This window comes from Diachasma alloeum, unplaced genomic scaffold, assembly GCF_001412515.2.
Source record: "Diachasma alloeum isolate Michigan unplaced genomic scaffold, Dall2.0 Dall_scaffold_02753, whole genome shotgun sequence".
Taxonomy (NCBI): Eukaryota; Metazoa; Arthropoda; class Insecta; order Hymenoptera; family Braconidae; genus Diachasma; species Diachasma alloeum.
Window position 1 is genome coordinate 1 of NW_021682343.1, and position 15013 is coordinate 15013.

The following is a 15013-nucleotide window of genomic DNA, read 5'->3' on the forward strand; positions in this document are numbered from 1 at the left end:
TACATCGATTAATTATTCATTGATAGTGACCCTCGTGGGCTTGGAGACTCTCTTCATGGCCCTCATTACCCTTGTGACTTACGTGAAATCTTCTTACCCCGTGGCCCTCGTTGCCCTTGTGACCCTCGATTCCCTCTTTGCCCTCATGGGCCTCGAGAATTTCCACATTCTCCTCGTGGCCCTCATTACCCTGGTGACCCACATAAAATCTTAATTTCCCCTCGTTGCTCTTATCACCCTCGGGACCCTCGTCGCCCTCGTGGGCCCCGAGAGTTTCGACATTCTCCTCGTGACCCCCATTACCCTTCGTAACCCACATGAAATCTGACCTTCTCCTCGCTGCCCTCGTGGTCCTTGTTGTCCTCGTTGCCCTTATCACCCTTGTGCGCCTCGAGCATTTCAACATTCTCCTCGTGGCCCTAATGACCCTTGTGACCCGCATGAAATCTGACTTTCCCCTCGCTTCCCTCGTGGTCTTTGTTGCCCTCTTGATCCTCGTTGCCCTCGTTGCCCTTGTCACCCTCGTTGCCCTTCGTGACCCTCATGAACCTTGACTTTCTCTTCGTGACCCTCGTGGGCCTCGAGAAATTTGACATTCTCCTCATGGCCCTCATTGCCCTTGTGACTTGCACGAAATGACACGCTAATAAAATAACGAGCCATGCCGCAAATCAAATATTCAAACGTCGCGCCGGGCCGACTGCGCCCTAAAGGCTGCGCACTATTACCCGAGAGGAGTGGGGAGCGTGTGGGAATTCCCATCTGGCATCACTGAAGATAGGAACTGTAGGAACTGTAGGAGATAGATAGGAACTGTAATTGCTCATGGATGAAGAATTTTATTAGATCTACTTTCTACGTTATTTACATGCCGAAAAGTATTTGACTTCAGAACGGAGTGTTTTCCACAAAAGTATTCTATCATTGTATATTCAGAATATTCCATGGGCTCTTATAGGTTACCGTGTGCATTCCATTTAGTTCTGCATGTCATTCATCTGGAAAAAAGGAAAACGAGAACTCATCAATCAATTTTCATCAGAGTATTTGAAGGGAGACTACTATGAGTTTTATAAGTCGCGGGAGAATGGAGTGAGATTTCTCATGAATTGAAGATCGACTATATATGTCTAAAAACGAATAATTTGTGGAATAAAATTACTTGATTACGGTTCATTTACCCCACATACGCTTAAAATGTTAAAAATAGTCCAGGGCCTCCAATTTTGAAGCAACAGAGTTTTTTTTCAAAATTTTTCTGTTGTTTTGTTATTGTGGACTGTTTTTGTTTAATAGCTGATTTATTGATATTGTTTATTTACTATGTTGACTAAGGCGTTGATTATGTCAAGCGCCTGAACAAGCTAAAATATTTAGTGAAACGTCGAATCTATAACAAATTAACGTTGTTTTTTTTTCATTTCTCCAAATTTGCCCTTGATCTTTACTGAGGATTTATAAATATGGAGATGACCAACAAAATTAACTGGTAATTGTTACTGCACCCATTTTTTCAAAAATTTTGAGAAAAAAACTGTAGCTCAAAAATAAGAGGCTCTGGACTATTTTTTAACATTTTAAGCGTTTGCGGAGTAAACGAACAATAAACAATAAATTTTTTAGCTATATATAATCGATCTTCAATGTATGAGAAATTCATTATCCCGCGACTTTTAAAACTCATAGTAGTCTCCCCTTAATATGTTCTTTAATTCATCAATTTTCATACATGGTTCTTGTGCATACACATGCCAATGGCGTGAGCTGTTTCGCATTCATTCGCTCCCTCTAAAATTTTCAAACAAATTTCAATTATTAGTTTTCCTTTGTCGAATGTTCAGATATGAATTAGTTGTGACTAATTGATTATTGAGGCAAGGGGTTTTATAATTTGATAGTGAGGGGAATGTAATGCGTACTCTCATGGTGACATGCTTCGATTACTGCCACAATCTTATCGCGATCTGGAACGTCACTTGGAACAAGTTCTTTTGCGGCTTCTACATCAACAGTGCCGTCCTCCGCCATCTAGAAGAAATGAGAAATCACTCATATTCTCTCCAAACCAGTTGTTGAATACGTAAATGGAGTAGATCTCAATAACTGACCACTCCAAGACCTTTCATGATGCAGGCACCGAAACATTTAAGTTTCTCATCAGCATTAACTCCGCCCGTTTCGTGCAGAGTTTTCAAAGCATCTAGATCGACACCGGTTTTCTCGATACATTTTTCAGCTGCGGCCGCGAACATCGGCTTCGGGTGATGTCCCAAAACCTATCGACATTAATCCATTGATAACTGAAGAATATAAGGTATTCCATGTCAAATGAGTTAACGGCTAACCCTTACCCTCTTAAAAATTGATCTCGATTTTTTCTATGATTGGGAGATTAAAAAAATATTTTTCAATTTTTTTCAGATTTTTTCAACAGTGTATTTCGGAGATAAGATTTTTTTTTGTTTTTTCGTTTTTTTTCAATAACTCCAGTTCTATTCATCCGTAGAAAATTAATTTTTTTTTCAATATGTCCACTTCTATTCAATCGTAGAAAAAATCAAGATCAATTTCCAAAAAGGTGAAGATCAGCCGTTGACTCATTTGGCATGGAGTATTTGTTTATTGATATTCATCATGTGAAATTCAATTAAAATTTGTCGCTCTTTTGTAAGATTTTCTTCTCTTGTCTGTAATCATGATCTCATACCCTGTTTGAGTTTTTTTGAAATTTAAACCATAGATGCATTTAAATTCTCAATGCTGTGAATTTGAATTCGATTTAAGATTCAATTGTTCATGAAATCGCTCATTCAGCTTGGAAACTCAAGAAAATTGGATTTTCCACGTTTGACAATTATTGATGTTGCAATGACATCTAGAATTCTCACACTCATTCCGAAAATTAAACATCACATTCAATTGAATTATCAATTGTTTGAAATTTGTTTGAAAATTGAAATTTTATAGAATGCGCAATAGATCATGAATAAATGAATTTTGAATTTCATAAATTTTACGCGTCTCTAGAGTAGAGTAAAATTTATGAAATTCAAAATTCATTCAGTCATAATCGATTGCAAATAAAGTAAAACGGATGCTGAACTTCACTCTTTGAAGTGTAACGAACATTAAAAAAAAAGCTAAAATCGTATGAAAGCTACGATGCAAGGAGCATTTTAAAGGTAAAAATAGGAAAACATTAAGTTTTTCGTGGTTATACAGGGCAAAATCGATCCGGTCCGAGATTTTCCGTAGTTATTCCCATATTCCGTCATATATCACAAACTGTTCAATGGGTCCCGAGGCCAAGTGAAGAATTTTAAATTTCACCGACGTATCCCCTTAAGAGGTAAAGGTACCCCTTGCATGGGTTGAATTTTAGAATCGTCCTCGTGGCAATAGTTATCAATTTTTGGAAATTAAAAAACTTCAGTTACTGCACAATATGATAATACAGTGATTGAAGTTTTTCGAATTCTAAAAATTAGTAACTTTGGACACGAGGACGATTCTAATATTCACCACATACAAGGGGTACTGTTACCTCTGCAGACTCCTGAGTTATAAGGTGTTGCTCGTTCGAGAGGAAGTTTAGTACTGACTACAAGGAGGGATTCTTCTGAGGACAGAAACTTGGAAAAATAGCAAGTTTTAGAAAAATTGAGGAGTGGCGATTTTTGGAAGTGCTAAATGTTGAGAGGGACATTAAACTCCGTCTAGACTGCTCTGCAGGATTAAATGGCGGTTGCGGCTTAATTGCTTTATACTGCTTTTAATTCATTTAAGTTCATAGATAAAAAATACTGTTGAGAATTTTTTCAAATTTCATGGAAAATGTGGTAGTAATTCTCGTGAAAGTGACATTGAATCTGATTTAGGGGGAAAATGGTTATGAAATTTTAAATTTTAGGTAGGATTCGAGGAAATTCATGAGTTTTCAGTGGCAGTGAGACGAAAATGTCACAATTTGATTGAATTTTCAATGGAACATGAATATTCAGGAACAAATTTAGAATTTTCCTGGTCCTAGAATTTCTCCTCATACATAATATGTTGTGAAAATTACTCACGAGAGTGACTGCAAGGGCGCAGAATACCAAGACGGTAGCTGAGGTGTTCATGTTTGCGTTTTGAAGTTGCAAAGTTACTAACTAAAGAATTGCAAAATTCTGATGTTTATATACGTAACAAGAGTAATTCTGTTTCAGTTTTTTCCGTTTTTCGCGATATGAGTCAATCAAGAGAAGGGGAACGTATAATTTTAGGTTTAAGTATAATTGGGCAATGATTCTCACAATCGACCTACCTCCTGAATCACAGGTATTCTTGTAGGTAATTACTTCCTTCCTCCAGACATTGTTTATTTACAATAAATTACGAATACGGGCGTATTGGATGAGTGGTGAGGTTTATGACAATGTAGTTGATGAAGTTAGTGCCAGAGTGGCCTTCAATAATATTGAAGAAGAAACTCATTGTGAATGATATAAAACTGGTTTACTCAATTGCAATAATTCGTTGACTCATTTGCAATTCGTTTTCATACGAAAATACAAGCCTAATACCCATTTTGGAAAGGGGTTTGGGCAATTACTACACGGAGAGAAAAATTAGATAAAAATTACTTAGGAAATCGCGAGAGTCTTTGTAAAGTTTACTGTACGAAAGGTAAGTGTGACGAAAAAAAACGTTCTCACCACGTTCTCACCACGAGGTAAAATAAAGGACCCTTACCCACGCCTTCGGCTCGGGTGGTAATTCTGCACGTGGGTACGACTCCTTTATTTTCCCTCCCTTGGTGGGAAGCATACTATTCCCGCCACGGCGGGTGCAAAGTGCACATTTCCCTCCCGCTTAGCGGAGGAGTGTCTTTGATCCTCCCAAGGGTTAAAGAACACTTTTCCCATGAGTGTCAAACACTAGGTATCAAGCCCTATTTTGTGATACCTGCCTAAAAAGTGCACTTTTCGAAACGGTTCAGTGTGTGTAAAGCGGTTGTTTTCCTTCATACACGGAGTGCATAAAGTTCACGAGCGTGCGTAAAGTGAATTTCGAGGGCGTAGTGGTTTACGCACTTGTGAACAAAAATAACCACTTTACCCCCACTACTGTTCCCAACAGTGAACTCAACAGCTATCACAAAAAATAAGATATGTTACATGTACGTGCGAAAAAGTGGAACTTTACGAACTAGTAACACCATATACTATTTCATCACAATGTGTGGCAAGTGGGATTTTGCGGATATGAAGCGAAAAATACTAAAATGAAATCTCTCCTGTACAGTAAAATTGTCCACACCGGTAAGGTTTTTCATTCTTGCACCCATTTGAAAGTCATGGGGACGAATGGAAGTGAAATTGCACTGAATGCGTTCGGTAAAAAATCATTCTCCATTACTGAAACATTATACGCAATATTGAACAATCTTTCAGGTTCAGTGGGATAATTTTTGATGAAGTATATGGTAAATTTTACAGCTTCTTCGATATAGGGTGAAAAAGTACTGGAAATCGAGCTCGCTCCACAATTACTTGCCTCAATTGCTCGGTAATTTTTCTCTTATTTTTTTCTCTATGTAATAGTGATGATTGATCAAATAAAATCGAATTCTATAAGGCTGTATGTTTACGGGAAAACATATCGATTGTACACTGTCAAAAAATTGGTGTTAAATTGACACCGATCGGTGTCCCAATGAGTCGACACCGTTTTTGGTGCGGAATTGCGGTGTTAAAATTACACCACACCATAGAACATCGCATGTAAAATCTGGTGTTAATTCAACACCAATCGGTGTCTCAGGAAGTCCACATCGGATTTTTTACTGTGTATTTTATGGTTCAATTTTTTTCAATCAACCGAAGCAAATTACCGTTCGATCTAACCTTGGACCTGGACTTGGGGCCGTCAACGCAAAGGAAAATGGTCTTCGAAAGATAGTCTGTACCATACTTCAAAGGCGCTCGGTTATTAGTTCCATTCTTCACTGAATTAGAAAGGATTAGCTGCTTCAAAGCGCTAGAGGACATGGAGAGAATAAAAATTACGATGTAAACATAGTAATCGAGGACCCATACTGGAAGAACGTACTAATTTCATTTATTTTAACCGAATTTTTGAGATGTGAAATTTCGTTTTTACAATTTAACACAGTAATTTTTAACGAACAAAACATAAAATAGGGCAGCATCGAGCAAAAAGGGACGTTTCGTGATCTTCTCTAATTGTCAATAACTTCACTTATAAATGAAGATATTTTCAATTGGAAAAGATCTCAATACGTCTCCTTTTGCCCGACCCTTCCTCAATAGGTATAAAACAATAATTGTAGCACCAATGAAATAAATTCTATTCGATTCATACATAAAATACACGGACGAGAAAATAATTTTTTTAAATGCTGAAAATGGTTAATATTTTCTCGAATTTGTATTCTTAAATGACGAGAAATCACTCAAATTATATGAATTTTTACTATGTTAAATTGAATTTTTTTCTCCGATTCAAAACTTTGGTTTATAGTCTCGTATCTCCGACATGTTACGTTACGAAATAGCCAAAATAACTATGGCAATTAGCACAAACTTCAGCGGATGACGGGAGCGTCGATTATATTCAATTCTTGGAATCCCCTCCCTTCGTCGACTGGGCAATGGATCGCGTGGCCGAATCAAAAATTCTCAAAAATTCAATCATTCCTTCCCGCCGCTTCTTTTCAGAATGAATATACGTGAGGCAAAATTATTGAAAATAATTTTCATAGATGATTAAAAAAAATTACAAATGCTTTTTCACTTTGGTGATGTAAAAATTCCCCTCGTCTCTGTGCTCTCCCACGAATACTTATTTTGAAGGAGAGGGGGCGGGGGGATATTTTTTTAACCGATGACGTAAAAAATCATGTGTATATATCCTCAATTTCAATCGTGTTAAATTAAAATTTAGGTAATTTAATGCTACAATTTTCTCGCAATTTTTACTATGATCAATAGCATTTTTTCTAACAGACTCCATCATATTTAAATTTCGTCAACTGAAGTTTTTCATTTGTTCTTAAAATTACCTTGTCCGGGTGGATTAACTTCCGAACGTTATCTTGATTTGCTCTCCCATCGTTATAATATCAAATATCTTCCATTTTTTGTCACATTTCACATGATGCAGGAAAAAAAGTAGAAAACAACTGAACATTTGAAGAGTAAAAAATAATTCTATATTTGTCTCGTGTAGTCATCATGAGATGAATTGAAAAAAAATTTGTTCGTTCTTACGTGGCGTCGGCAATCGCTTAATTGATCTTTCCGTGGCCAATTGATACCTAATCTTGCAAAACTCATCAAGGATTCAAATTAAAGTGTCTGCACTTCAGCATAATGCATGGTAGCAGGAATGTATAGAGGTCCATGGAGACGTTATGTAATGGGCTACCCTTTATGTGTGACATAAAATTTTCGATTTTATTATTTATTCAATTTAAAAATTTTCAATATAAAAGTTGATCCTGATTTTCCAATATCAGAGTTGACATTCATTCATTCATTTCCATTAATGTCTCTTCCAGTTCCATATGATAGTTGCGATGATACATATATATTTAGTAGCGAAGTGATGGAGAGATCTTGGAGCGGCCAAGGTTAAACAGCTATAATGTAAATTGAAACAGCCAAAGTGTAAATCAAAATTCAGCTCAACGATGAACCAGTTCTCTTCAAAATTCTGTAATATTTCATCAACCATATCATAATCTCTGATGTAATATTCCAATAAACACATATTATAACGTCCATTATTGTTTCTCTTTGAATTTGCTGGAAAATCCAATAATTTCTAAATATTTCCTCAGGCGCTCTTGTGTATAACCCGTCGTTCTTCGCGATGCTATCATATGTACTTAATTATAAGTATCATCCTATGCAGATGCAACCTATTATTGCAAGGAAAAAAGTATCAAGATTGTTTATTTTGTATAAGTTTCTTCTTACCATTTGCAACTATTTTCTCAGTTGTCTGTTCCTAGGCGGATTAATAAAATAGCTTCTTTCAGCCGTATAAATAGCTGGAGGATTGCATTAAGAATTAGTAATCCTCCAGCGTTTCAATCGATTTTCCCGTACCTCTTCCACAAACAAAATTGAAAAATGAACACCGTTTTTATTATATTGACTGTCTGTATTGCTGTAGTACTTGTAAGTATGAAAAATTCTGTATATTTTACGATTGATCCTAAATCATCGAGCTTTCCGTTAAAGGGTGTCACTCTCGAGAAAGAATTAAAGGATGCCTGCATTGCCGAGGAGGGTGCTAGCCCTGGTAAGATGATGGAAATAGATAAATGCCATTGTAGTCATGGACAGGGTTTCGATTCTAGTTCCAAGATACTTGTCTCTTTGCTGTCGAATAGAAGCAGTGTAATCGTTGACAGTTGATTTTCCAATTTGTTGTGTTGCAAAGAGTAAATATCATTCAACAACTCAGAACTCAGATCTTGTAGAGAACTAATACTGTTAGAAATTTTTTGAAATTTCATGGAAAATATCATAGTAATTCTCATGAGTGACATTGAATCGGATTTAAGGAAAAAATGGTTACGAAATTTCAAGTTTTAGTGAGATGGAAATTTCACGACTTGATTGAGTTTACAATGGAACATGAATATTCAGAAACAAAATGACATGAATTTCCTATTTTTCCCTGATTTTCCCTGATTTTTATGAATTTTACGGAATAATTTAACTGAAAAATGAACCANCTCTTTGCTGTCGAATAGAAGCAGTGTAATCGTTGACAGTTGATTTTCCAATTTGTTGTGTTGCAAAGAGTAAATATCATTCAACAACTCAGAACTCAGATCTTGTAGAGAACTAATACTGTTAGAAATTTTTTGAAATTTCATGGAAAATATCATAGTAATTCTCATGAGTGACATTGAATCGGATTTAAGGAAAAAATGGTTACGAAATTTCAAGTTTTAGTGAGATGGAAATTTCACGACTTGATTGAGTTTACAATGGAACATGAATATTCAGAAACAAAATGACATGAATTTCCTATTTTTCCCTGATTTTCCCTGATTTTTATGAATTTTACGGAATAATTTAACTGAAAAATGAACCACACACAGAAAACACTATGCAGATAATCCGCACAGTTATGCGGGTTTTGCACATAAGCTCCGCGAATCAATACTATGGGCGGAATCCGCATAGTTATGCATGAAATACGCATCAAATATGCGGATAATCCGCCGATGAACTATGCGGATACTTGGCACTAATTATACGTATATCGCCCATAAGAGTCCCACGGAAAAAGATAGCTGGTAATCACTGAAAATTCGAGGAATTTGGCATTGAAAATTTAAAATTCGATAGAGAAAGTGAGGAAAAAATGTCAATTCCAATTCAATAATTCTAAGGGGGAGGGAGGCAAAATGGAACAGCTGTGTTTTTTGCATTGTTTTTTCTACTTTTTCCATCGCGTTGTGGATAACTGAGGTACGATACTACTTTGCCTCAGCCTCCCCTATCACGCACGAAAAAATTTAATAGAAAATCCTAGCGAATTCGCTAGAAAATGCTATTGGATTCCTATTGAATTTTCTATAATTTTTTTGCCGTTTGTATTGACATGTTTAATAGAAAATATTATATAGAAAAAGTTAATAGAATTTCATTTTTATATAAAACTTATTCTATTTAGATATTTTCTATAAAATATTCTCGGCTCAAATTTTCTAATTTTTTTTCCTTCTATTTTTATTTTCATCCCTTCAAGAAAATCAAATAAAAAAAATTTAGAAAATTTGAACTCATGAAATTCTATAGGAAATCAATTTCTATTGGCTTTTTCTATAGAATATTTTTTATGGACCATGTCAATAGAAACGGCAAAAACCTTATAGAAAATGCAATAGAAACCCGATAGAATTTTCTAATGAATTCGTTAGGATTTTCTATTGAATTCTTTCATACGTGATTAAAAGTGATGGAATCAGGAGGAGTTAATCAAAAATACTTGTCAATTTTCAATCGAGCTCATGCGGTAATGCTGATTGCAATCTTATTTGGCGAGAACACTGAAAGAAAAAACTACGTTCGACAAGGGAGATTTACTTGACACAAGAAAATATTCTCTTGTCGATTCAAAAAATCATGAAATCTCCTGATGAATAATTTTTTTCTCACACAGAGGAAAACATCTTTCAACAGGTTGAGATTCTCTCGTTCAAAAGTAGTTATTTCTCTCAGTGAATAGCATGAATTTAATCAATGATTAGTATATTTCTAACCTAGGGAGGGAAAATAAAGGACCCTCAGCCGCCAGTGCAATTACCAGCCAAGCCGAAGGCGCGGTTGGTAAGCACGCGGTCCTTTATTTTACTTCCCGTGGTTAGAACGCGATTTTCCGTCTCGGCGTAGGCGCAAAGTCAGAGGGGAGGGAAATGTAACTTTGCGCCCGCCGGGACGGAAAAAATATTACGGCGCATCATCAAATGATCCTCTATAGAAAAACCCCTCAGATGGCTGTATCTTTGATACAGCCTTAAGTTTGCATGGATACATGCAGCATGGTCTTCCCTTGCCTTCTCCGAACAATAAACATTCAACGTGTTTTGTTTACAATGAAATAGTCACATACAAACACTCTTGATTCTGAGACGGATTCATAATTTTTTTTTCTTTAAGGAGAGATCGCGATGAAATTTGAAAGTCTCGGTTCGGCCTTAAGAGCGATTGGACGACTTTTGATATATGAAGGGATATATAAAAAAGTGAGAAAAATTTAGGACCCGAACCGTTTTGCCCCGTATATCCATCAAAAACGTCGTTTTTCACGTTTTTAGCTCAGAAATGCTCCTTGGACCACAGTTTTCATCCGATTTCAACTTTTTTTTTTGAAATGTTTGCTATACTCCAACGAACAAACCCAAGTATCCGTTTTGCTTTATATTTATCAGATAATGAGAAAATGATTTTTTTAGTTTCTATTTTTTTCCTCTTTTTTAGCAAATGCTAAAATTACTTGTTTTTCGTTATTCCACGTTGTAATCATACGTAATCGAAATATTATAACAAAAAAATGGGGGAAAACAACGAATTTTAGCATTTACTAAAAAGAAAAAAAAAAGAAAAACTAAAAAAAAATATTTTCTCATGATCTAATAAATATAAAGTAAAACGGATACTTGGGTTTGTTCGTTGGAGTATAACGAACATTAAAAAAAAAAAAGTTGTAATCGGATGAAAACTGTGGTCTAAGGAGCATTTTTAAGCTAAAAACGTGAAAAATGACGTTTTTGGTGGATATACGAGGCAAAACGGTTCGGGTCCGAAATTTTTCTCATTTTTTTATATATCCCTTCATATATCAAAAGTCGTCCAATCGCTCTTAAGGGCGAGCCGAGACTTTCAAATTTCACCGCGGTCTCCCCGTAAAAAAAATTTTTCTGAATGTTTTTTAAAACTTTAGTAATTTCAGAACACCTAAGAATTTTATTAAATTTTTTAGATATTCCGGGAATTTCTTCAGAGTTTCTAGAAACTCCCTGAATTCACTTAAAATTTCCAGAAACACCCGGATTTTTTTCGAAATTTCTAGAATCTTCTTGCATTTCCTTGAATTTTCTAAAAACTTCTTGAATTTTCTCGAAATTTCTAAAAGCTCCTTGCATTCTCTAAAATTTTCTAAGAATCCCTGAATTCCCTCGAAATTTTCTTTTCAGAAAATCTTGTCATTGAAAATTCAGAATATTGAGGAAGAATAAAAAAGAACTATAAATTTCCGTTCCATTTTTTCTTAAAAATGAATAAGAAATATATTCTTGAATTTTCAGGATACTGACTCTGAATGCGATTTAGGAGGGAAAAAAACATGAAATTTCTGATTTCTCTGGAAATTCAATGCAATTTAACACTGAATATTCATATTTGAATTCTGATTTTCCTGACGGAAAAAACGCCACCAGACATCATATTGACGTTAAGCGTAAATTACGTTTATCAAAACGTAATTTACGCTTAATAATAGCGTATAAAAACGCTCAATTAATAGCGTGTAATTACTTTTATCAAAACTTAATTTACGTTTAGGTTTTTCTGTGTGTATAGTTTTCAAAATCCTGACATTTGTCAAATTTGGATTTAAATTTCCAATTTGCATAAATGTGCAACATAACGTGCGGTTCTTTTTCCATGCGGACGTCAGAAAATATCGTGGACTGCAATTCTCATATTTCTAATACTTCCAATTCCAATATTCCAGATGCGGTTGAGAAGGCTTACCAGCGGAACGAATGGGAGGACGACAGCAAACTTCGTTGTTTCAGTGTCTGTATGATGCGGAAATGGAAACTGGTACATATCGAATGATGAATCAGTTTCAAAAAGAGATGAATGCAGGTGTAGGTCAGCACGTTGTTTACAAATTTCAGGCAGATATAGAATAGAAAATCGGGAATTCAATGGTACAAAAATTAGTACATTCCGATAATCGATTTTTAAATGGTGAACTCTAGAATTTTTCAATATATCAGTCAATATTCAATATTACATTGCGATTGACTACCGCCATGACCGGAAACGCTGACGCGGTTGTCAATGGGACTTGATATGATTGTTAATATCGCTCTTCATGTTGAAAAAATTATCGATTCATGAGTGCAATGAACATTGCTCAGCTATCGCACATAATGGTGCTCCAACTATCGCAGTAAATATCGCCGTAATTGTCGTACCATCGGCATTTTCAATCATGACGGCATGAGGAGAGACTCAGATGAAGTTATTGGGTAAATCATTGAAAATTTCTAACGCTCACTGTTCAGAAATGTATTATCATAATTTCATAATTTTTATGCCATTGAATTACTGATTTTCCATTCTATATTTCCTCACAATTTGTAAACAAGGTGCTGACGTCACCCTGTATATTTTGCATTCTATTCAATTATAGAGCAACTAAAAATTTGAAGAATCGTAAATTCTGTGGTCAAAATATTGTACGAATTCGGTAGAAAATGATTTGGATTTTTTTAGCGGTATTTCCACCGGAGAAAATGGAACATTTCTGTTGGAATTACTTGCTGTTATCAAATATTTGCATCATAAAAAAAAAAAATTCTCAGCCAATCCTAAGAATTACGGGTGGGCGGTATTACCCACTGGGCGATACAGGCACCAGCTACACCGTTAGAAATTTTTTGAAATGTAATGACAGATATAAAAGTAAATCTCATGAGAGTGACATTGAATCGGATTTAGGGCAAAAATGGTTATGAAATTTCAAGTTTTAAGTAGAATTCACGGAAATTCATGGGTTTTCAATGGGAGTGAGATAGAAATTTCATAACTTCATTGAATTTTCAGTGAAACACAAATATTCGGAAACAAAATGATATGAATTTTCAATTTTTCTCGGAATTTTCCGGAATTTTTACAGAATAATTCAACTGAAAAATCAAGTATTTTATGGATTTTCAGATCATTTGAACAAAAAACCAATGAAATATTCGATTTTTTAATGACAAAATTTCCTAAAATTTCAGTGGAACTTAAACACGTTAAAAATTTCCGGAATTTGGTACGGAAAATGCAGACGAAAATTTTTAACAGTGTATACTAATATCAAAAATTGGAAACTTAAATTTGACAGATTACAAAGCTTCCATTCAGAAGCCAAAAGAGAATCCATTTGGAAGAAAAAAGAGTCCATTTGAAAGCAAATTGCTAATTTCTTAGCAACGATAACTATACTCATTTACAAAAAATGCAATTATCCACTTGTTTCGATAGGTTGACGAGCCTGACGGTAGTTGGATACCCGAGGCTATTAGCGAATTCATCAGCAAAACTTATCCTTCTGCCAATGTGGATGAAGTTATGACAAAGTGTCCACTAAGTATAAATCAACTGTTTATTTTTTTCATTCTCTTTGGGAATGGAATTCAAATCTATCATTTTCTCATACGTTTTCAGTATTCGATGCTACTTGCACTACCTCATATCTTCTACAGAAATGCTGGGGCGATCTAAAATTGACCGAAGTTGCTACTACTGCATAACGTGGAGCTTATCATATTAATGAATGCTTCTATTACTCATCTCAGTGATTATAATTCCTTTATCGAATGAATTATCAATGACCTCATTCGATTAACTTTATGCAATATTCGATTGATACAGTAGATCCGATGTAATATTTCAGTAAATGCATATGATAAAGTCCAACGTCTTGACCCGAGTGGAAATTGCTTCAGGCCAAACCTGAAGTACGATCATAACTTGATCAGGTTTTTGTAAGGCTCGACTGATCCGGTGATTCCTGATGAGAACCTGACCAAGTTCTGATCCAGCAGATCGGATCCGAAAAACTACAGGCGGGTTCAGATCAAGTTCTGATCAGGTAGACATGATCAGATGGTGCCTGATGAGAACCTGACCAAGTTTTGATCCAGCAGATCGGATCCGAAAAACTACAGGCGGGTTCAGATTATAATGATTTTTTCTTTCGGACTTTTCTCATTACATTTTTTTAATATTTCAAATATATCAAGATCCTTCATAAAAATACTGAACGTAAGATCGTTAGGAAATTCATCAAGATAACGACTACCAAAATAACCAAGACCAATCGGAAAAGAAATAAATCATTCACTCGAACACTGGATAGATAATTATCTAGACCAAGAATCAGAATAAATACAATCAAAAATCGAAGAAGATCGAAGAATTCAACCATAGCACAAATTCGACGATAAACATATACTCACTTAAATGTAGATTTTGAAAATCACGTTGAAACTAAATTCAATTTTGTTTAGAATTGATACCACAAAATAAAATATTAATGATAGACTCAATGTTAGAAATAAATTTTTAAACACAATAAAATTCATTGCAAAACCTTTGTTTAATTAAATTTAACCAAGTGAACTGTTAGATCAATAATTCACATTAAATTTTCTTCATGAAAAATTCGTCACATAACNTGTCATAATTTTAGCTAATAATCC

General features: G+C 35.1%; 2 protein-coding genes across 2 annotated transcripts; one reads left to right on the forward strand and one right to left on the reverse strand.

Annotated features, from left to right (window-relative positions):
- Nucleotides 1-819: 819 nt before the first annotated feature.
- Nucleotides 820-4171, reverse strand: LOC107046877 (general odorant-binding protein 69a). Its single transcript, XM_015269595.1, has 5 exons — nt 4071-4171; nt 2109-2276; nt 1920-2028; nt 1730-1788; nt 820-998 (listed from the first exon to the last, which is right to left on the reverse strand). The coding sequence occupies exons 1-5, from the start codon at nt 4119-4121 to the stop codon at nt 978-980; spliced, it is 408 nt and encodes a 135-aa protein (XP_015125081.1). The 5' UTR covers nt 4122-4171; the 3' UTR covers nt 820-977.
- Nucleotides 4172-8098: 3927 nt separating this feature from the next.
- Nucleotides 8099-14345, forward strand: LOC107046878. The gene is made up of 5 exons (XM_015269596.1): nt 8099-8189; nt 8253-8313; nt 12265-12356; nt 13794-13899; nt 13977-14345. The coding sequence occupies exons 1-5, from the start codon at nt 8142-8144 to the stop codon at nt 14060-14062; spliced, it is 393 nt and encodes a 130-aa protein (XP_015125082.1). The 5' UTR covers nt 8099-8141; the 3' UTR covers nt 14063-14345.
- Nucleotides 14346-15013: the final 668 nt, after the last annotated feature.